The sequence below is a fragment of the Pavona decussata genome, unplaced genomic scaffold (assembly GCF_977016875.1).
Source record: "Pavona decussata unplaced genomic scaffold, jaPavDecu1.1 SCAFFOLD_92, whole genome shotgun sequence".
NCBI lineage: Eukaryota > Metazoa > Cnidaria > Anthozoa > Scleractinia > Agariciidae > Pavona > Pavona decussata.
Genome location: NW_028145509.1, coordinates 908,660 through 932,500, shown reverse-complemented (window position 1 = coordinate 932,500; position 23,841 = coordinate 908,660). Strand labels below are relative to the sequence as shown.

Genomic DNA, 23,841 nt, shown 5'->3' with positions numbered 1-23,841 from the left:
TTCAATATTCCATTTTCTGTATTAGGATCTGAAATGTATTGCATTTCTAGGGTATATTTAAACGTAATGAGACAAACTACACGTAGGTTCCTTGGTGACTGAGCTTCAACTGCAGACTGTACTAAAAAGGCATGATAGACACCAAACATACACAGAGGGTAGTGCGGCAAAACCAAAAACAAATGCGAAATTATTTTTCACCCTCAATCGGAAGACCACTCCATTACAATTAAAGTTTGTGCTTCTTTATTTATTTGAAGACAGTAACCGCGAAATATAAGATTACTGTACGCCTTTGAGATGAAGGCTCAAATTCGATATCTCGTGGTGAGGTAAAATGTACTATCTTATTGATCTCATTCAAGAGCAAAAGTACAACTTTAATAGCTTACATTATTTGTAAAAATCTTGAAAATTGCTCTTCCACTAGAAATCTGCCATCAATATTTTCGGACTGCTTCACCAATAAAATACAAAGTCCTATGCAAAGACTGGGTGACAAGGAAAATCCTCTTGAGCACACCATAATGTATTGCGATTGAAGATGTCCTCCACGATCCATTGGGTAATGCGTAAGAAGAGACAACAAAAGAATTTTTCAGGTCCGTGGTAATTGCAATTTATGAAAACGCAGGACGAAGAGGCTTGAGTCAGATTGTGGTTTGGGATTTCGCAACTATTTCTTCACGCAAACAACAAATGATTAGATTTTCCTGACGAACTCACAGTGTCACTTTCATTGAAAGGCGAAACTCGCATATGTTGACTTACCCAATAGTTATTAACAATGATAGGAAACAAGTAGCTCAGTAGCTTATTACCTCCAAATTGTAGTGACTCTCCAAAGAATAAAAAGACAAATTAAAACCATCATCCGTGCAACTGATTCTAACAACGCCAATTCCAGACTACAATACCCCAGTTTAAAATGTATATGGTGGACATCTACAGCTTGCACACGACAAAGTCAGTAAAAGTCCTTGACGTTGTCTAACTTGCGCTTGATGGCTCGTATGTTGTAACGAGCAGGAAACTGCACGAGGGCTCCTTTCACCTCCAGTCGATAGCCTTCTTCAGCAACAAAAGTGAAGTTTTGAAGCAACCGCGAGACAAAAAGGAACAGCTCAGCTCTGCCCAGAGATTCACCAGCGCAGCCTCGCCGCCCAGCTCCAAATGGAACGAAATTACCTGGACTGGTGATTAGTTGGCCGTCTGTGTCGATGTGGCGGTAAGGGTTAAACACAGTGGGGTCTTCCCAGCATTTGGGATCAAGATGAACGGACTCTGTGTTGGCAAAGACGTAAGTACCTTTAGGAACACGGTAACCACAGAGGGATGTGTCCGCGAGGGTGATGTGAGGTAATGCAAGAGGTACTATGTTTCCAAGCCTCAATGCTTCTAATATCGTTGCTTGAATGAGGGGCAGATTGGGACGGTCGTTTAAAGAGGGCCTTCTGTTGCCAACCACTTCATTTAGCTGGCGCTGAATGTCCTCTTGGTACTTCGGGTACTGCACTAAGAAGGCAATAATGAATTTCAGTGCGGTACTTGTAGTTTCGTAACCGGCAAGAAACATATCCTCAATGGTGACGACAAAACGGTCTTCTGAAAGGAGAGCGGCCCTCTCTTCGTCAGTTTCACATTCTGCCTCGAGATCATGTTGAGCGCGAAGGAGAGCTGACATGAAATCTTCAACTGGTTCTGTTGGATCGAACGTCTCCTTTCTTTCTCTCAAGAGTTTGCGAATGACAACGTGTGCGTCAAAGAAGCGCTGGGTAAAACGATCATAGACTTTTATGGGCAAGTATCGTGCCCAAGGAAAAAAATCTAAAATTGTAACCATCTGGAAATCAATGAATTTTGCAAACACCTCCTCGTATATCCCCAGAAGTCTATTCACGTCTGTGTTACTTGTGTCGGAGCCATCTTTAAACGTAATTCCACAAATCACATCGGCGACTCCTCTTGTGAGGCAATCTGCAGGATCAAAAGGCTTCCCATCTTGTTCTTCCATGAACTTCACCATTTTCTCGGCCTGGGTTGAGACTCGGTTTTCTATCAGCGGAATGTTGGAGAGGTACTGGCGAAGGGCTGCGATGAATAGTTTGCGATAAAACTTCCAGGCAGGCCCATAATTTGACCAGGCAATGTCTTTAGAACCTGTTATTTAAGAAGATATGTTTAGCCAAAGTTTAGAAACGAGATACAGAGAGACCACAGGCGGACCACCCTCTGTTTGTGTGGTGTTATGCCTGTTTGCAACTTGGGACTTTATATTCACGCGACACGATCGGTTGAAATTTTTACTAAGTAGAGATATATAAAGTCGCTATTTACCTTTTTGTTGAAATAAAGTTACAGTTCACACATAGTTCAACAGTTTACACACAAACAGAGGGTGGTCTGCCTGTGGAGAGACTAATGATCACAAATATAAATGAATGAATCACTCTTATTTATGTACCGTATAACTGCAGATGTCTTTTGGCCCTCGCATGTTCTGCAAGCATTCTCCTTTCCCACTGGCGGACTTACAGGTCCGTCTATTGTTTTGGGTTGAAATTTTGGAAATTTTTCACCCACTTTTAAACCTACTGCAAGCGTCGTGCATGGCCATTTGTAACAACATCCAGCTGAGGTGAAAGGCCGAGCTATTGTTTTAGACATTTTTGGGATGATCACCATAATTGAAACATATGTTAACCCTATCTAGAGCGGAGGCGGACTCCTCCCGGGGCTAGTTTGAACATGAATAACTTTTCTTTTAACATTTTATACATAAAATCCTTTACAACCTACCTAGTGTAATGGTATAAAGGGAATATGTCTGGGGTCTTCCAGCGTAATCAACAGATTTCGTCACCAGCATCTCTTTCACAGCCTCAGGAGTTGATGCCATGACGACCTTGAAGCTTCCAAGTTTCATGGAAAAAATACCACTGTAGCTTTTTCTAAGACTGCGAAGGAAAACGAATGGAATATTAGTAAAATTCAATTTTACCCAATTGCTTCATGCTAGTTAAAAGATTATGAATGCTAGTTATTAATCTCACTACCAAAAACAAACTGACGAACAGACACTGGGAGAAAGGAATGAGAAGGAGAGGATCCGGAGGAGGGCGGCGAAAAATAATCTCCACACCAGGCCAAAAAAACTACCACGCACTTGAACGCAACCAAATTAAAAGTATTGTTTCCATGGTTGCCAATAGGCGGACAGCATACATACGAGCCTCTTGGGTGACAGAGTCGAGTTCGGAGTGTGGTGTTAAGGGTAGGGCTTAACATCGCCTGCGCATGTGCAAAGGTTGTGGAGGTCTGGGTTCTAAAAAGGTATCAATTTGTATGGGATTGGTGCAAGAGGTGGACATTTTGTCGTTTTCCGACGCGGTTCCTGTATATCTAATAACACAGATCTTTATATGTTTTATGTCTTCCTCGATTCTACCTCCACACTTTTGCTTCTACTTTTTTCTACAAGCGTTCAAAGTTTGTACTTGGTGCGCGAAATTCAAATTGTGCCATACGGAGTCCTTACTTCCACACCTGTTTCCTGTCAACGCTTTTGCCTTTTAAAGAAATTCATTGAAATTTGTCGTCAATGTCAACACTGCAGTTAGTCATTAACCTACTTATCGCCATGCAAATTTCTACGCACTCAAATTTGATTTGATTTGATGTATAGTAGCCTGCGTGCAGACGGCTCCGATTTTTCCTGAGGGAAAGGGGCGGCTGTACACAGGCTAATCTATAGCGCAACTGGAAAGTTCAAACTATGAGAAATTACAATTTACGTGTTCCACTATCTGGTGTTGTTATCGAAAAGAAGGCAACGCAATTTTATTTTAATTTTTACGGCGAGAAAAAAAATATTTCAACAGCGAGGGAATCCGTTTTGACAGTGCGGGGAATTTTCTTAATATTTGACAGCAAGAGAAAATATTTGAACGGCGAGGGAATCCGTTTTGACAACGAGGGAATATTTTTTTGACAGCGAGAATAAATTATTTAAACAGCGAGAGAAAATCTGTATTGGCAGCGTGGGGAATTTGTTACTTTAATAGCGCTGCAAATTTGTTTAATTTTTGACAGCGAACGCACAATATATTTTTCACTTCCTACCTTCTAGCTACAATGACCAATCCTCTTACACATCTTACGATAAAAAAACCCATTTACCATTCAAACGATGTCTCAACAAACTTTTTATTGACCTTTTTTGCTGTCTGATAAGCAACACGTCATTTGTTTTCTACTGCTACAAGAATTTTTTCGCCGCTTCTTCTTAACTCGAAATAATTTTTATTTTCACATCCAAAAATTCCATCGACAGTCTTCGTCGACTTCTTTCCTCAATAAACAAAACCAATTTCTTCCATTCGTCGATGTCTTAAACCTTTCCGAAAATCAAAACAATATCAAATATTTTTTCCCAAACGACTGTCCACACTCAAAATAATCTTTCTCCAAAATTGACTAATTCGCCCTATCCTCTCAATACCTCGATGAATTGATTTAACACTCTAACCTTTCTGTTTTAATAGAAACCCTCAAGTAAAATTCTCCCCGTTGATTTCTGCCCACACTGCCTTCCAAAATACCTCACAAATCCGCCCGCGTAAAAACATATAATTTTCACGTCTCCTCGCATGCTCTGACGTCATGGACATGCACATTGCGTTATTCAGCCCTGTCGGTGGTAGGCGGTACATACTTCTTGGGGTTGACGTCAAAGTTTAGATCAGAACAAGAGCGTAGCATGAGGTCGAAATTGTCATGGCGGATGGTATTTTAAAGTGCTGAAGTGTTGCAAGTCCAGAAGTCGTCCAGATAATGCCATACAACGGAAGCGCCGCGGTCGCGCATTACGAACGCTAACGAATCGGCAAAACGGAGAAAATGAGCAGGAGAACTGCACAAGCCAAACGGAATGTACATTTTCAGAAAATAACCAAGGGACTGTTCGCCATTGATGGCTACTGGCCAAATAAATTCAAATAATTCACAGTCGTCTGGGTGTACGAGGATGCGACGAAAAGACGGGTCCAATTTGGCTATTAAGGGACATTGGAGTTTGAGCAATGGCTTGTCGTAATTGCATGAGAAACGTGTCTTGGAATTAAAGTCATTGATCGATTGACCAGCAGGCCAAGAGAGGTCCGTGTTTTAATCGCCATTTTGAAGGAACACAAGTTCTTCTTCCGGATAGCACCCATCGCAGAAACGGCAAAATTACGTAGAGGGATTGACAGGAAAGGTTCTCGCCTTATTTTCGAGGGAGAGTTCTGAGTTCACGTGGTAATGAATCACTTGACCAAGTTCCACAATGGTGGAGTATGCTGGGAGCCGGATAACTTGTTCCCGTTGACGCTTGGTTTCCTTTCACCCTGCCAGCGCTTCCACCGCAGGAAAGGGGCAATCCTTAACGAACATTAGGGCATTGGCATTTAGAATAGGAGTGAAGAGTGTGGTATCTACGTTAATGCACGTGTGAGTGGCTTGATGTTGTCGAACTCTGACAGCAAAAGTGTAAAAAGCAGACCACTAGACCTTACGGTTACCCATCTGAATGGTCTCACGATAGAGAGCCATCTCTTTGTAGTGGGCTGGGTAGAAGGGAACGGCTTGACGCTCGAAACGATTTCATACCATGATTCCACTTCAATCGTCAAAATTATCAATTGTGCGCCATCTGGGGATGGAAAATAAACTGACATCCATCACGCCGTCCTCAGAACGGAAGGTAGTGGTGACGTTGCAGGCCCGTAGCAAGGCTAAAACAACTGAGGGGGCTTAGCAAAATGGTGAAACAAAACTACCCCCACCCCCGTCACTCAAAGGCAGACTGATTTGGGAGTTTAAGATGCAACGAGAACATAAAAAACCCGGTAGATTTAGTAAGTAAAACAATAACTTTGCACCTGGACCACACTCTTAGGTACATGTTTTTGTCTTTTCTTTAACGTGGACTACTACGCGAAGTTTCCTAATTTCCATTTGAAGGAGGACCTAGACAAACGACGACAAATTTTTCCCCCTCTTTTTAAATTTGGAATCGGGCAGTAAGAATCCGAACAAACACCTTGGCGCGGATGGAGTTCAGTGTTGGTTTACACATGCGAATGTACAGCATCCGCGCCAAGGTGTTTGTTTAGGCCGTTTATTCTAATTTACGCTTTTCTTGTACCTTTCCTTATTTGAATGCTTTTTAACTAGTCTCTTGATAATGGAGTCACGATGACCCCGAAACGTCGAGCAATAAATCTTTCTTGGTTTTTTCTTGGCCTTTGCTTTAGCAAATCCCTGCTGATCAAATATTTTAAGCACTTGCTTAAATGTTCTCCTTAGACATCCCTGTGCAATGACCTTTCTGTGAGTTTACAGCACAGGGCACAGAGGAGTCAAATTTGATGCAAATTCCGGCTAAATTCACCGCGAAATTGTGCGGCAAACTGAGTGTGTCGCAGGAACGTGATCGAGCTAAACGTCACGGGATCTTATTACGCGTCTGTTGAAAGATTACGTCGTGAAAAGCTTTTCGAGCGAGGACCGTAAGCTACGGCGATGCGCCCACAGTCACTGATGTGTGTGGCTTGTATCCTGGCGATAATCTCTCAAAAGATGCGTAATAAGATCCCATGACACTTTGTTGGACCACTTTCTTGTTTTAAACCAACAAACTTGATTTACAACGCAATTTAGCCAGTGAATTTAGCCGGAATTTACATCAAGTCTGACTCCTCTGCGCCCTGCGTTTACCGTGAAAAGCACTAAAGCAAGGCATACACAATTATTCACGCCTTAATATAACCGCGCACATTAACATACCACGCTCGAGTGCCACTATAAACGAACGGGAAACAAAGAACACGTCCTTCTTTTTTCGTAAAATACAGATATCCGCCACTTTAAAGGGTAATCATATCACAAACGTGTAACAATTAACGTTTTGACTGACCTTTCGAATACTTCAGGAAGTTTCTCTGCTCTGGAGTCGAGGGAAAAGATGTTCCCTAGCACAGGAAGACACGTTAAACGCGGTCCCGGGGGCATGTCCCTGAATTCGTAAAGCACTATAACGTAATGTACAATGAACAGTAGAACCAACAGCAGAAGAACATTTCCGAGGCTGAGACAATTGTAAATGGATGCAAGCAGAGACGACGCCATGTTTAGGAAAGCCACGAAACGATGTGACGCATCAGTGATAGACCTATTCGGCTAACGCAATGCTGTACCCAATTAAAATCCTTTGGGCATAAAATGTTTTGTTCTTAGTATTTCCATATCATTTAAATGCGGTGAATGCTACATTATAGTGCCAATGCAATAAACAAAGAATCTTAACCTCGGGGGATCTGAATTGGGTACAACATTGGGTTAGCCGAATGGGTCTATATCACTAAAGGCAACTGATACATGATTGGTGGGATTTTGTCACCAAATCTTGTTTTTCTGGTTGCTTTTCTTTAAGAACTGTATAATAAACGAAGCTATCTTGATAAAGAAGCAACACCTCATTTATATAACTCTCAGCACACCAACTTAAGTAGTCGGGGATGTAAATCAATGTGTATCCAAGGATGGTGTTTAGTGACACTTTCTTAATTAGCTTCGACAAACAGATTTCAAAAATAAAGAACTTTTAATCATTTTTGTCAGCTATCTGTTAACTGGCAAATAAATCCCTGTCTAACAAACGTTACGTTTAGCGAATCATCCTCCAGTATAGTTGCATCTAATGGTGACAACATCTAGTTACTACGTAAATCCTTTATTAAGCACGAAAAGATCCAGCCTTTCTGCTTGGATCGTACAAAGCTTACCATGAGCATCTGCTTTCCTACGGCGGGCGTAATATAATCTATCAAGCACATGTCTGCTGGCCTACAGCGGGTGTACTGTAACACATAAGGTAACGTCCTCCCTTTCTTAAATGAAACAAAATTAATGGGTTAATAGTGTCATTAAAGTTAGGAATAATTATATATAATAAGTTAATGATGTTCCAAGTTCAAAGCGAGTTCAGTGTTCATTGTTCATAAGTTCAGCTTAGATGGAGGTTTGATAATCCTTCCAGTGCGGGTCCTTGGTACGATTAGCTGCCGGAATGGAGGAGTGTTGAACAGTCGCGAAAGGTCGTCCCTCCAAAGGAGTTGGGTCTTGGCAGCTCACAGCAGAATGATCGTCTGGTAGGGTCATTGGTATAGTGATCATGGACGGAGCTAGGGAGGCACTTAAAAGGGTTTCAGGTTCGGGTAACTGTTCGGCAGGGTTCGCTTGAACAGGTTCAGAGAGACTATCCTTTGCACTGCGTAGTACCTTCTTAAAGTGCTCTTTTTGTTTGTACTTTGGTGAAAGATTTGTGTTTAAAACACACCCTACTCCTAACGCGTTGTTTTAGTAATCCGTACGAAATAAACATCCTGATAGTCTTAAAACTTAAGATAGCACAGCGCCTGGAAAACATTCACTGAACCCAGAAACAAGGTGAAAAATCCTGTGAAGTACCATCGTTCCGGCCATCCCGACAGCGAGAGGAAACCACAGGTTTGATCCAGCGTTACTAGTTTCCTAGCGTCTTTTTTCCCAAGAGATTGAATTTGTCTTAAATAGTCCCACCAAACAGCTTTTCGTGTGAAAATTAGTTTTGTTTGCATATGCGGGAAAGTAATTTTCCTAATAAAACTGTGCTCGAAGACTCGTCTTCATAATGTAGTTCAAAGCAATTCGGAAATGGCCTATTACACGCATTTGGCAGTCTGGGCATAACCAATTTTGCTAACAACAATAAACTGGCTGACCATTGCCAGTTTACTGTGTTGTCAGTGAAATCGAGAAGTGTTTATATTTTTGGTGACAAGTGGATCGTACAATCTCAAAATGTTGGTGGGGATCACAAAACAACCAATTTCTCACCACTTTTCAATAGCTGAACTTTAACGCAGAAATGCAAAAAAGGATTGATGGACACCATCCATGCACAGAAGCAAAATCAGAACGAACGGCATGGGATCATTTTCGACACTCAATTGGAAGTTATTTCTATTACAATTAAAATTTGTGCTCCTTTTTTTGTAAGATTTAACCGCGAAGATAAGGATACTGTAGGCCTTTAAAATGAAGCCTCAAATTCAGCTTCTCGTGCTGAGGTAAAATTAATCATTGATTCCTTCATGCGGAGCAAAAGAATAACTTTTATAACTTAACGTAATTTGGAAAAATCTTGAACATTGATCTTCCACTAGAAATCCAGCATCCATCTTTTCGGACTGCTTCACACATAAAATACACAAAGTTCCATTCGAATCCTCTATGTCTATGAATGATAAGGAAAATCCCCCTGAGCACCCCATAATGCATCGCGATTGAAAGATGTTCGCCAAGATTGATTGGGTAATGCGCAAGATGCGACATCAAAAGAATGTTTTCAAGTCCGCGCTAAATGTAATTTATGAAAACACAGGACTAAGTGGCTCGAGTCAGATTGCGGTCTGGGATATCGCAACTATTTTTTTCACGCAACCAACAGATGTTTTGATTTTCTTGACGAACTCGCATTGTCACTTTCATTGAAAGGCGAAACTCGCAAATGCTGACTAAGTCTACCTCCAAATTATAGTGATTGTCCAAAGAATAAAAAGACAAAATAAAACCATCATCCATCCATCACCATCCATCATCCAAAGATTCTAACAACGCCAATTCCTGACTACAGCTACCCCACTTTTCAAGGTATATGGTGGACATCTAAGGCTTGCCAAGTGAAAGTCAGTAAAACTCCTAAACGTTGTCTAACTTGCGCTTGATGGCGCGTATCTTGTAACGAACAGGAAACTGCACGAGGGCTCCTTTCACCTCGAGTCGAAAGCCTTCTTCAGCAACAAAAGTGAACGTTTGAAGCAACCACGAGACAAACAAGAACAGCTCAACTCTGCCGAGAGATTCACCAGCGCAGACTCGCCGCCCAGCTCCAAAAGGAAAGAAATTACTTGGTTTGGCAATTAGTTGGCCGTCTGTACCAATATGACGGTACGGGTTAAACACGGTGGGGTCTTCCCAGCATTTGGGATCCATATGAACAGACTCAGTGTTGGCATAGACGTAAGTACCTTTGGGAACACGATAACCACAGAGGGTTGTGTCGGCGATAGTTACATGAGGAGCTGCAAGAGGAACCATGTTTCCAGCCCTCAGCCCTTCTAAGATCGTCGCTTGAATGAGGGGCAGATTGGGACGGTCGTTTAAAGAGGGCCTTCTGTTGCCAACAACTTCATCCAGCTGGCGCTGAATGTCCTCTTGGTACTTCGGGTACTTCACTAAGAAGGCAATGAGGAATCTCAATGTGGTGCTTGTAGTTTCGTAACCGGCAAGAAAAATATCCTCAATGGTGGCGACGAAACGGTCTTCTGAAAGGAGAGCGGCCCTCTCTTCATCGGTTTCACATTCCGCCTCGAGATCATGTCGAGTGCGAAGGAGAGCTGACATGAAATCTTCAACTGGTTCTGCTGGATCGAACGTCTCCTTTCTTTCTCTCAAGAGTTTGCGAATGACAGCATGTGCGTCAAAGAAGCGCTGGTTAAAACGATCATAGACTTTTATGGGCAAGTATCGTGCCCAAGGAAAAAAGTCTAAAATTGTAACCATCTGGAAATCAGTGAATTTTGCAAACACCTGCTCGTTTATTTTCAGAAGTCTGTTCAAATCTGTGTTACTTGTGTCGGAGCCATCTTTAAACGTAATTCCACAAATCACGTCAGCTACTCCTCTTATGAAGCAATCTGCAGGATCAAAAGGCTTCCCATCTTGTTCTTCCATGGACTTCACCATTTTCTCGGCCTGGGTTGAGACTCGGTTTTCTATCAGAGGAATGTCGGAGAGGTACTGGCGAAGGGCTGTAATGAATAGTTTGCGATAAAACTTCAAGCCAGGCCCATAGTCGCAGAAGACAATGTCCTTACCACCTGTCATTTAAAAGGATATGTTTAGTCGATAACCAGTCGAGAACGAATAAATAAAAGGAAGGAATCACTCTTATTAAGGTATTGTAATTAGACAGGCCTTTAGCCCTGGTATGTTGTGCAAGGATTTCCCTTTTCCACTGTCGGACTTTCAGGTCCGTCTTTTGTTTTAGGTGGAAATTTTTAGAAAATTTCCATTCCCAAAGAACCTCGCCTTACGACCACCTCGTTACTACGACAAATTTTTTGAGCACCGAACGAATTGAAAGTCCAGTCATTACCTTTCTTTTACAACCTCGTTAATCCGACCTGCCCGTTATTACGAACACAGTTTCACGGCCCGAAAGTGGTTGTATTAACGGGGATCCACTTTATGAAACTAATTTTAACATAGGGTGCAAATTTACTGAATGCTGATTGTTCGAAACAGACGGCATTTTTCCTTAATTTTTCTTTCACCGAGGACAAAATTGCTCACGCCTGATTGGTCGAGCGGCGAAAATATTCGCTCCTGATTGGCTGAGCGCGCCATTTCTACATTTAGCCGGTTGGTTTCTTTATTTTGTGCCGCAACAACAACGATTTCTTTCAGGTCAAGTTTGACTTCATAAGCCGGATTGTTTGTGTCAAAAAAACTTGGAAATTAAGTTCTACAGCTACAAAGGAAATTCCTAAAGGTGAACTTACAAGAAACAGCAAAGATTATTTGCGTCATAAGCTAAAGTCTGATCTGATTTGCTTGGTTGAAAACTGAAATCACTCATAGCAGCGACCAAGAGCTTTCACTTCGCTACGGCCTGTTCCAATGAACGATACTCGAACAATTAGACATTGCCCTTTTGATGTGAGGAAGGAGCAAGTTCAGTGGAAGAAATTACTCTGCAGGTTCCTTCTTTGGACCCGCAATTCGTGTGAATTTCAAGCGGTGGAATGCTTCACGCGGTAGTACATGGTGAATCAAAATTATTGATGCCTAACATTTGGTTTAATTGGTTTGTTAGTTTGCTCATGAATTAAACTCCTGTTTACTCTTAATTACATGTATATAACAATCAACGTTTCTTGCGTTGTCTGTTTTGTACGCTTAAAAGCAGGTTAACTGTTTGTTTTGCTTACGGGTGTGTGTTTTTACCTAGGAAAGGCGGGGATGACCGTTTTACGAAGTGGACGACTCGGGCAAATTGCTAAAAGTTTGAAAATACGCGTGATTAATTCAACTCGGCCTCATGCGATCACTATACTAACAAGTGCAGTGACCATTTGTAACAACATCCAGTTGAGGTTAAAAGTAGAGCCACTATTTGAAACATTTTTGGGATGATCACTATAATTTAGACATATCTTAAGGGGCCCCTTTGTTCATTATTGTATTTGAAATGTTGTCAAGCTTTCAGACAAAATATTAGAGGTAAGCTTGGCCAACCATCAATTTATGTTCATAACCTAGAGAGACAGTACTCTCTCAGGGTTTCATATTATTGCTTTCAATTCTGATACAGTCAGAAGAACTTATAATTAAGAAAATAATCGAAATAAATGAATAAATGGAATAGAGGTGAAAGTGCTGGGACCGGGTATGGGAAACGGTTGTTTGTAATCATGAACGAGTTATCCTTTATAACCTACCTAGGGACAAGGTATAATAAGCATATGTCTGGGGTCTTCCAGCATAATCAACAGATTTCGTCACCAGCATCTCTTTCACAGCCTCAGTGGTGGATGCCATGATGAACTTGAAGCTTCCAAGCTTCATGGAGAAAATGTCACCGTAGTTTTTTCTAAGACTGCAAAGGAAAACACGTGACCTAATTTAATTTAATTTAACTGGGTAATGCTAGTTGGAAGATAACGCACTTTAGTTATTAGTCTCACTACCAAAGACAGACAAGCAGACGAACTGACGGACGGACAGACAGACAGACACTGAAAAGGATGGATGGAAGGGAGGAAGGAATGAGACAAATGAGAGGATCGAATTAATGGAGGAAGGCGGGGGAAAAAATCGTTAACAACGGGCCATAAAAACTACCACGCGCTTTAACGGAGCCAAATCGAAGGAAGTTAACATACTTGGAACGGAATAAAACCACAGTCACTGAATAATCGCTACAAAAAAGGTTAAATCCAATTTATAGAGATTTAATGTGAAGAGCCGCAAATCCGTAATGCCCTGTTGCATCCACACTTTGACTACTGCGGGAGTGTTTGTTGTATGGGGCAACTGGATTCCCGAATGTACGAGGTTATTCAGGACGGATTACGTTTTCTAAAAACGTTCTGCAACTTAAACGTTTTGGTTAAAGCACCCGAGCAGATCAAAATGAATTAGCTCGCACATTATTATATGTCTTAATGAACAGGCCAGAAACGATTTGGGAAGAAAGGAAACAATATTAAATAAGTATTTGTTCTCGTTGGGCACCCCTGTGATATGACCTTTCTGTGATTGAACCGTGAAAGACAGATGACAAACAAGGTATAAAAATAGAAAACAAAACCAAGAAACATTATACACTGAGGTCACTACAAGCTTTCTTTCATTCAATTATTCACGCCGCAATATAACTGAGTGTACATTAACATACCACGCTCGAGTGCCTGTTTTTAAAATAGTTGATTCAACGCGAAAGTGCCAAGCAGCATTTTGCAGCTGCTGTATATATAAATTAAAGAAAGGAGATAAAGAACACTGTCGGGTCGTAAAGTACTTAGCAAGAGCTTTCATTTCAGTGGTAACGCGAAATGAATCGGTCTTCGGAAATTAAATTGGATGTTCTTCTCTCCATAGTTAATAAGGGGCAATGGTTATGAAGCCTGCCAAACTTCTTTGTTATATGTTTCTGTCAGCATATCTGGCGTTGGCCGTGCACAAACCACAATAGATTTCTAAAATGTGCTAAAGCAACTCACCAATAGAAACGTTCGTGTTAAACATGGTATTCAACTTGTGAAAGTTAAAACGAATTAAGGTTGTGCTCGGTCGCGGCCCTTCCAACATAATTTGCAGCACTACTGTTGTCATGGCAAGGTTTCATAACCAGTCCCTCAATTAATCATGTTCGAACTGCAGTTTCGCAAAATACAGGTATCACTCACTTTTAAGTGAAATCATATCGCAATCATGTTACAAACAATGTTGTGACTGACCTTTTGAATACGTCAGGAAGTTTCTCTTCTCCGGGATCGAGGGAAAAGATGTTCCCTAACACAGGAAGACACGTTAAACGCGGTCCCGGTGGCATGTCCCTGAATTCGTAAAGCACCATCATGTAGTGCAGAAGAAACAGTAGAACCAACAACAGAAGAACATTTCCAAGACTGAGAAAATTGGAAACCGTGGTAAGCAGAGACGTCGCCATGTTTAGGAAAGGCACGAAATTATGTGACTCAGCCGTGATTACTACCTGAAACTAGTGTATGATTGGTGGGATTTTGTCACGAAAGTTATTTTTGTTGGCCCTAATTCATTAACTTTCAAAACATTGAGTTACTTACTGTTTCGTAGCGGCACATCTAAACCAGCAGGATGTGTTTCCTGACCAACTCACTAAGCCGGCAAATAAACCCTGGTTTAAAAAGCATTATATTTAGCAGAATGTCTTCCAGTCTAGTATTGCACCAAAGTTCGCTTGGCCACCTTGCCGCTGTTCTGCAATTCGTTGACAGCTGTTTATAATTTTAGCCTTTTTTTATTAGTTTTTTCTTAGCGCGAGATAAGACCTGTCACGCGAGATTCCCGACATTTTTCTCATATTTAGTCAATCATAGTATAGCTCGCTTGTGGACTAGCGTGATCAAACAATCTAACGAAGAGAGAGAAAAAGAATCCTGTTTTTGAAAACAGCGTGAATTCGTAACTTTTACAAAGGAAAAATAACCTGTCTTAAGCGGGATTACGCCTCACAGAATTGTAAGTGTGTCAACAATATTATAGAGAAAGTTTGCTGTTTAAGTTTCGTTTTCGAGTAGAACTGATGTTTGAAGAATGATAGTTGGTCGGCTCACATGTATCATTTACTTTCAGTTGACTAGCTAGCTTGTGCAAAGAGGAAATTGCGCATTAAACTAGTTCAAAACATCTGGTAGATCCTGTGGACATTATTTCCCTGGTTTGTCTTCAAACCGAGTAGCACGCTAACCCGCGGTGCGAAACAGCCGCGACATGTTGTGAAACAAGATGCCTGCTATACTGGCATTACTCGAGATGCCGTGGCTGATTCATTTATTCCAACTGTGTGCTTCGCAGATTTATAAAACCATCCTTGCTAATGGAATAGTTTGAGTCACGAAGATCGCGTTACGTTGTTTCCCTTGTATTACGCTACTCAGGGTTTCAAGGAAAATTGCGGGAATTCCATTGCGATACTGGTAAGCTTCTCAATGACCTCTTTTCTGTCTGCAATTGTGGTCTAAGACTGTCAAAGAAAGCACGATTCCTTCGCCAGGAACTCTCCAATTTCCACCGTTTTAGATGTCAAGTGCTTCTTAGAAGTTATTCTTTTGATTTACCGCTTCAAAATGGTGAAATTTCCGTTTGAAAACGGCACACTTGAGTCCAGAACATGTTAACAATATGGCGCAACAATTTAATCCAGCTTTAATGAATAAATCAAATGATGCGTTGACGTCACACAGGTAGGGGTGAGTGGGTCCCCTCCCTCGCGATAGAAGCGACAAGAATAGATTTTGATTGGCCTGCTGTCGTTGAAGACAATCAGAACAATACATCCCGAGTAGGAGAGGGGAGAGTTTAATGAATAAATTAATGTACAGATTTGTAGCTACGAGGAAGAAAAAGAAAAAGAAATCGACCCGTTTTTAGACACGGTATGCCCCCTCAGGGCATCCCGCGTAATCAGTATGCCACAACAACACGCAGCATTTGTTTTCATTTCAGCTGCCAGTGAGCTGATCAGTTCATCAAGCTTCTGTCAAATGGACGTACTTTTTAAATGACCACTTCTTATTCTGTGCCTGCCGGCTGTTGAGGGATGAAATTGGTTCGTGGGGGAATGTTCACGCAACCCCATCAAGTAATAATCTAACAACATACTCTTATTGGATTCAACTCAAAAAACTGTCTCTGGATTTTTTTTCTTGTAGATAAAACATAAGTTGAGGTTTCGATCAATTAACTTAATTATAAAAGTTACATTTCCACCTATACAGTTTTGTCTAACACTGAATTATTGTAGCCATCCTGTGATTATCTGCTCCTGGTACAGGACATTAGAAATATCTTTTAAAATAATTAGGTGTCCATCATATTTTTTCTGTACGTCTCTGCAGTCAAAGTTCAGTCACCAAAGAACCTGCGTCTGAGATGGCGTCCGTCTCATCATCTTTTAAATATAGCTTAGAAATGCTATACATTTTAAAGACCAATACATAAAAGGGAATATAGTAGATTGCACTTTTGAAAAATTGTGAAATTCTAGTTATTTGTGACACACTCGAACATTTTCAGATTGTGCGATTCAATGGTCAGAAAAATAAAAACATTTCACGATTTTGCCCACAACACAATAAACAAGCAATAGTCAATTGTAAAAGTCAAACCCCAGTTCTCGTAAATAAAGGCATGATTTTTTTTAAGAAGTTCTAATTTTAATACAGGTGGTATTGATTACATCCAGCTTGCTAAGTACCTATAATAGGCCCTTTCCAAGCTGTTGAGAGCCTCATTATGAAGGCGAGGCTTCGTGCATAGTTTTTTTTTTTTCATATGCAAACAGGACTAATTTTCAAATTAAAAGCTGTGCTCCTGGCCTCGCTTTCGAAATGAGGTTCAAATTAAGCTTTTGGCAGAAATTAAACCAAGAAAAACTCAATGCCTTGGGACAAAACACTGCGAGCATGCTGGGACACCATAACACTGGCTCAGACACGCTGTTTCCACTAGCTGGTGGGACAGCCAAGACCACGGTACTTCACAAGAGTGTTTGCCTTTCTGGGTCTAGTGAATGTTTTTCCTATTGATTTCCTTGTGTGACATTTAAAGGACTTGCACTATCTTTAGCTTTCAAAGTGTCAGGAAGCTTACTTCGTACGGATTACGAAAACAACGCGTTAGGAGCGGGGTGTGTTTAGACAAATCTTTCAATAAAGCCCTAAACAAAGAGCAACCTTTAGTGTATTGAGCCAATCGCAACAAAGTCAAACAGCAACATGAACCAATAAGAATTTAAACTTAATACACCAAATACACATACAACGGAACCATACTGTCGTAACATTGATTTTTAACACATCCTCTGCTTGTTCTGGTCAGGAATCTTTGACATAACTAGAACGCTTGCTCGTTTAGGGAACACCTAGAAATTAGATCTTCTTCATTACTGGACAAGCAAATGGTGAATATGCAGGAATTTGAAAAATAAATATTACACTAGTATTTTCTGTTGTTAATGTAATAAAACTGCCCCAGTTTATTCAAGAAAAATGGGTCTCAAAAATCTGCAGTGCCAGACCCGACTTTAACTACTTCCTCTATTACATTTAATATCCGCGAAACACGTGCACAAGTGAAAGTCCACAAATGAAGTTAAAGTTATGTCACTTTCGCTTGACGGCTCTAATTTTGTAGTCGTCAGGACATTGCAAGATTGCTCCTTTGAAGTCAACCTGAAATCCCTCTTCAGCAACAAAAGTGAACTTTTGAAACATCCAGGAGACAAACAAAAACAGCTCAACTCTAGCCAGAGATTCACCAGCGCAGACTCGCCGCCCGGCTCCAAAAGGAAAGAAATTACTCGGGTTGGCAATTAGTTGGCCGTCTGTGTCAATATGACGGTAAGGGTTGAACACGGTGGGGTCTTCCCAGCATTTGGGATCAAGATGAACGGACTCAGTGTTGGCAAAGACAGAAGTGCCTTTGGGAACACGGTAACCACAGAGGGTTGTGTCGGTGAGAGTGACATGAGGTATTGCTAGAGGTACTACGTTTCCAACCCTCAGCGCTTCTTATATCGTTGCTTGAATGAGGGGCAGATTTGGACGGTCATTTAAGGAGGGTCTTCTGTCGCCAACTACTTCATCTAACTGGCGCTGAATGTCCTCTTGGTACTTCGGGTACTCCACTAAGAAGGCAATGATGAATCTTAATGCCATGCTTGTACTTTCGTAACCGGCAAGAAACATATCGTGGATGGTGACGACGAAACGGTCTTCTGAAAGGAGAACGGCCCTCTCTTCATCGGTTTCACATTCCGCCTCGAGATCATGTTGAGCGTGAAGGAGAGCTGACATGAAATCTTTAACTGGTTCTGCTGGATCGAAGGTTTCTTTTCTTTCTCTCAAGAGTTTGCGAATGATACCGTGTATTTCTATAAAAGGCCGGAGAAAACGGTCATATGCCTTTATTGGCAAGTAACGAGCCCACGGGAAAAAATCTAGGAATGTTACCGCTTGGATAATATCGGGATTTTCTACAAGTTCCACGTTTAGTTTCAAAAGTCTGTTCAAATCTGGGTTACTTGTGTCGGAGCCATCTTTAAACGTAACCCCACAAATCACGTTAGCGACGCTTTGTATCAAGCAATCTGCAGGATCAAAAGGCTTTCCACCTTGTTCTTCCATGAACTGCACCAGTTTCTCAGCCTGGGTTGAGACTCGGTTGTCTATCAGAGGGATGTCTGAGAGGTACTGGCGCAAAGCTGTCACAAAAAGTTTGCGATAAAACTTCCAGCCAGGCCCATAGTTGGAGAAGGCAATGTTCTTTCCACCTGTTATTTAAAATAATAAGTTAGTCCTGAAATGTGGTAATGTCTAAAAGAATGAGATAAAGAGATAAAGGGGTCTTTACAGTCTTGACAGCCAATAATTATAACATCACGGCTTACTGACAAACGACCAATAACATCTTGACATCGTTGACCAATCAGGTCGACAACCAGAGACATTTATACCATCTACTGACGTTCCTCAATTTACTTGACTCTGATGATGACTTCCGCTCAGGTTGTCGAAAGGTCAGTCAAAGTCACCTCAAACAGTCCTTCTCAGGACTACACTCACCCGGATGATCATAATTTACGTACTGATGACACGTTAGTATGAAATTTCCGTTATTTGAGAAAAACCGCCATCTTGGATCTCTCGTTTGAAATTTCCGTTATTTGAGAAAAACCGCCATCTTGGATCTCTCGTTTTCATTAAAACTACAGACAACCTTGAAAATTGACACACAGATAATCAAAACTTAAAAAGAAGCGATAAACGGATATAAAAAGAACATATTTGACTACGTCAAACTTGAAGTTTTGCAAAGTAGGTCTGGCCAGTGTTGACGAACTTTCGGTTTTGAATTTCTCCAATAAATTATTCATGGTTATGGAACCTATATCAAACACCCAGGAATCTGATGATGTGTCTGATGTACTGTACATCTCGATGGTAGCCGAGACAATTAGGGGCGGAGAAACGCCTTTTTATGATCAGAGTAAAAGCGGGTTACTTACGGATAATTTTCTTGTCTTTTGTTCGTTTACCACTTAAAAACAGCGCGAAGAGGGTAAAATACAAGTGGAAGTTATACTCTCGCATAATTAGCTTTCAAACCCGACCAACATTCCCGAATCCCGGAATTCCCACCCAAGTTAATATTCAAAATATCTCGAATTCACCAAAGCATTTGTTGGCATGGGACATTCGAAAACTCGTTTATACGTCTAATAGCCTACCTAAGGTAAAGGTATAAAAGGCATATGTCTGGGGTCTCCCAGCATAATCAACAGATTTCGTCACCAGCACCTCTTTCACAGCCTCAGGGGTTGATGCCATGACGAACTTGAAGCTTCCAAGTTTCATGGAAAAAATGCCACCGTAGTTTTTTCTGAGACTGGGAAAGAAAAAATAGGGAATAATTAACAAAATGCACAATATTAACCATTTGAGCAATTTAGACTAAAAGATTATATACGAGCTATAATTTCAGTTTCTTAATAGCAAAACCAGACAGCAGGCGGAATCGAATTGAATCACTTTTATTTCTTTACGGTAGTTCTATAAGTTTACATCTTCGTTACATGAATGTGATATTTTAATAAACTGCTTTTCTTCACCATGGCACTTTTTTTTAGTTAGGAGGACCCATACGTGTTTTCTTTCCAACTCAAATGAACTGTTCCATGAGGCTGCCTTTGTGCTTTTGGGCTTTCGTGACTATGAGAGAAGCCGATGTGGATTCCTTGTACATGTATTCTATCAATCACCAACGTTACTTTGATATTGTTTCTTTTTTTTCTCAACAAAGAACGTTTACCCAATAACAATAACCTCAGTCTGTACCTCGTAAAGGACTCAACAACAACAACAAATTTTATTGTAATACCACACTGGAATACAGAAGAAATAAATGTAAACACTACTTGTGTAAGGTATAATGCCACTTAGAAATAACTAATGAACTAGCTAGGAGGCATAACAATAATTAGTATCTACCACACAAGTGAATAGTGCCTTTCGTTCGCGCTGATTGGCTAGGTCGGAGGTGATTAGCCTAGTACTATTCACCTCTGAGCAACTGAAGAGAAACAAGATGGCTTCCCGTTTCGCCACTCTCACTAAAGAGGACTTTATTTAAATAAACGAGGCAGCTGTTCTAAAAAATACAAAAATGGCAACAAAATTTAGTTTGACGGCATTAAATGGTAAGTTATTTAATTTTTCCAACCTCATATTCTCAGGCGAAAAATGAAAATATAATGCCTTGTTTACGAAAACTGCCGAGCACTATAATTACAAAGTAAAAAAAGAAAACATCTAATGTTTTGCAGCATGGTTTCAAAAAAAAAGACGAATTTCACACAACAATTGAAGAAATGACACCACAGCAACTAAACAAGAGCCTCAAAAAGTTTTGATGGTTCGCAAGAAAGCGAGACGGAACTTTCTACAACAAGAAATCGCTTACCGCGCGGCGCGCGTTATTTTAAAATTTCCCACCATTTGTCGGTATACTGTCAAAAATTAAGGAATTTTTTGGCCCCCTGGTTATTCAGCTTGTGTGGTATATACTAAAACAATTATTCACCTCGGTGTCGGTGAAAGTGATGGATATTTACCTCGAATTATAATCCATCAAATATTTTTGCCCGCGCGCGATTGGTCTAAACGCCTCACGTGACCGAATATACCCCAGCTAAAACTGGGGAATCTCCGATGATATTCCCCAAGTGATATTCCCAAATTTCAAATAACTTCAAGGCGCGTATTGTTTACAATTAAAATTAATGTCAAGATGGGGGAACGGTTTGCTTTTGTGACAGAAGGAGAGATAAACCTGCTGGTCCATAAAGCAGTATCAGAAAACAACATACGCTCTAAACGTTTTCGACGGTAAACTGTTCTTAAACGAAATGTTCAAATACTCAAGCTCGTTACTACATGTTGCGAAAAATATTTGAAGGATAATAACCACAATGAACTCCATTTGGCTTTAAAAATATGCTCAGATATTTGTCCTTGGACATTATCTGCTCTTCGAAGCTCACAGTTTTCCTCGACCTTCACTCTCGGAAAACTGTTCGCTTCTCGGAACAGATAATGTCCGCAGACAAATATCTGAGCATATTTTTGCGCCAAATGGCGGCTATTGTTTATCTATTCACCTCCACTTCGCTGAATAGTTGTTAACTATGTATAAATGTCAAAAGTAGTCGTAAGAGGGAGACCCAAGTATAAAAATATAGCACACACAAAATACTAAGTAAAATGGCGAGGAAAGAAAGGAGGACGAAATGTTAAAAGACTCAAGGTTTTTTCTGTGAACTAACCTTCAAAGACAAGGAAGCCAAAAAAGGCATATAAACCAAAAACATTACCTCACCTTGAAGTTGCTATTGTCTCATATCTTTTAGGTAATATATCAAGCAGGAGAAGGTGTGTTTCATCAGATATCCAAACACTGAGCAGTAGGTTGAAAAAACGAGGGGCAGCCGAGTTTTTTTTAAACGACTTCGAGGTGTTTCGACATCCGAACACACTTTCGAGTGTTTGATATGGTTTCTCAAATGATCAATAATTCTTGGAGAAATTCAAAGTTGGCAAAATTTTATGGTAATTAGGAACACATATCTAGACCACGGCCGTATAAATAACGGAAACCAAACAGCACTGCTAAGGAAAAAAACTTTCTAACAACTTCCCTTTCAATACAAATCGAAATGAATCGCTATCTAGGAATTAAAAGTTGAAGTGTTTTCTCCCCAACTCCAACTGCAGTTTCATGTAATTGTGTCTCAAAATGCAGATATGGGTTACTTTGATAAGTGACCCATATGATTATCGCTAGTATGTTTACAAAAATAATGTTGTAACTCACCCTTTGAAGGTGTCAGTAAGTTTCTTTCCTTTGGCGTCGAGGGAAAAGATGTTCCCAAGCACAGGAAGACACGTTAAACGCGGTCCCGGTGGCATGTCCCTGAATTCGTAAAGCACCATCATGTAGTGTAGAAGGAACATTAAAACCAGCAACAGAAGAACATTTCCAAGGCTGAGAGAATTGCAAACCGTGGTAAGCAGGGACGTCGCCATGTTTAGGAAAGATAGGCACGAAATGACGTGACGCACCAGTGATTACTAACTAAAACTGATATGTGATTGATGGGATTTTATCACGAAAGCTCTTTTTGTTCAGTGGATCATTTCCAATAACTTTCAAAACATTGAGTGCCTTATTTTAAAAGCTGTTGATTATTCTTTGAGAACAATACCCTTTGAGAACAATAACACCTCCTTTGAATTTACTTTCAACACTTTTTTTTTGTAGTCTCGTATGTAAATTAGTTTTAATGTGTTTAAATTCAAATGAGACCAAGATGTTGTTCAGTATTTTAAAACCAGTCTCTGGGCTTCGAAAACCAAAATGAAAATAATGATAATAAAAAATTTAATAGCTTTTTCAGCTTTCTGTTACCTGACAAATAAATCCTGGTCAACAAACGTAGCATTTAACGCAACAATTTCCAATGCGATCGCACGCAATTTATGCTGAGTTCGTATAACCAATGTTTCTTTGAGAGAGCGGTGCGAAGGTTTTTTTGTTTTTTTTGTCGTATAAAAGCTACCTACAAATTTGCCAATCTAAAAACAAGAAGCTCTCTGTTAACTGACCATTAAATCCTGGTGTAACAAACGAGGCATTAATTTGACACAACATTTCCCAACATCATTGCACACAATTTATGCTGAGTTTTATTGACCCATGACCTCGTCATGTTTAGCTGGTCCGCTCAAGTCATGCTTTTCTGTCCCTTTCTTGATAGTCGAGAGGTCGCGCGAAATAGCCAGGGGGCTTGGGGGAAGGCCCCAGTCTCTTCTCGTTTATTTATCCTGCTCCAGTCTCGCTGCGCTGTGAACGCACCCTCTCGACTATCCAGAAAAGGACTGCTTGCAGTCGAGCTTCTCTGAGAGTGCGGTGCGAATGCTTTTTTTCCTTTCGTTCAAAAGCTACCTCCAAAGTTGCCAATATAGAACCAAAAAGTTGCGTCGTTTTTTCATCGGCGACCTTTTCAAAAGTTCGACCTGCTGAGGGATTTCATGCAACTGACACGGCACACAGCATTGTTCAGTTGTTGCTGCTACAATATTGCATGATGTTGCGTCTGTTTTTTATTCTTTTTAGCTCCCAATGAGCTAATCCCTTCGTAAGCCGTGGTCAAACGGACGCATGCAACCTTTTACGCCGATTATTACTGCGCGTTGTTTAAGGTGGTTTCCAGAAGTGGAGGGGTGTTGCGTCAACTTTGTAAGTAGTTGAACATTCCACACGACCTCAGAAATTAAAAACGTAAAAACGTATACTGCTATGGAGTACAACCCAAAATGTTAATGGTCTATCAACGAATTCTAACTACAGATGATATATCAGTGGGGGTTT

General features: G+C 40.7%; 3 protein-coding genes across 3 annotated transcripts; all 3 read right to left on the bottom strand.

Moving 5' to 3' along the window:
• Window positions 1-229: 229 nt before the first annotated feature.
• LOC146473733 (steroid 17-alpha-hydroxylase/17,20 lyase-like) lies at window positions 230-7,343 on the bottom strand. The gene is made up of 3 exons (XM_085117758.1): window positions 6,959-7,343; window positions 2,800-2,957; window positions 230-2,160 (listed from the first exon to the last, which is right to left on the bottom strand). Exons 1-3 carry the CDS (start codon window positions 7,168-7,170, stop codon window positions 968-970), a joined length of 1,563 nt encoding a protein of 520 aa, XP_084973884.1. The 5' UTR covers window positions 7,171-7,343; the 3' UTR covers window positions 230-967.
• Window positions 7,344-9,177: 1,834 nt separating this feature from the next.
• On the bottom strand, window positions 9,178-14,401 carry LOC146473732 (steroid 17-alpha-hydroxylase/17,20 lyase-like). The gene is made up of 3 exons (XM_085117757.1): window positions 14,109-14,401; window positions 12,588-12,745; window positions 9,178-10,964 (listed from the first exon to the last, which is right to left on the bottom strand). Exons 1-3 carry the CDS (start codon window positions 14,318-14,320, stop codon window positions 9,784-9,786), a joined length of 1,551 nt encoding a protein of 516 aa, XP_084973883.1. The 5' UTR covers window positions 14,321-14,401; the 3' UTR covers window positions 9,178-9,783.
• A 2,222-nt stretch (window positions 14,402-16,623) lies between these two features.
• Window positions 16,624-23,795, bottom strand: LOC146473731 (steroid 17-alpha-hydroxylase/17,20 lyase-like). Its single transcript, XM_085117760.1, has 3 exons — window positions 22,285-23,795; window positions 19,643-19,800; window positions 16,624-18,685 (listed from the first exon to the last, which is right to left on the bottom strand). The coding sequence occupies exons 1-3, from the start codon at window positions 22,494-22,496 to the stop codon at window positions 17,925-17,927; spliced, it is 1,131 nt and encodes a 376-aa protein (XP_084973886.1). The 5' UTR covers window positions 22,497-23,795; the 3' UTR covers window positions 16,624-17,924.
• Between the last annotated feature and the right edge of the window lie 46 nt (window positions 23,796-23,841).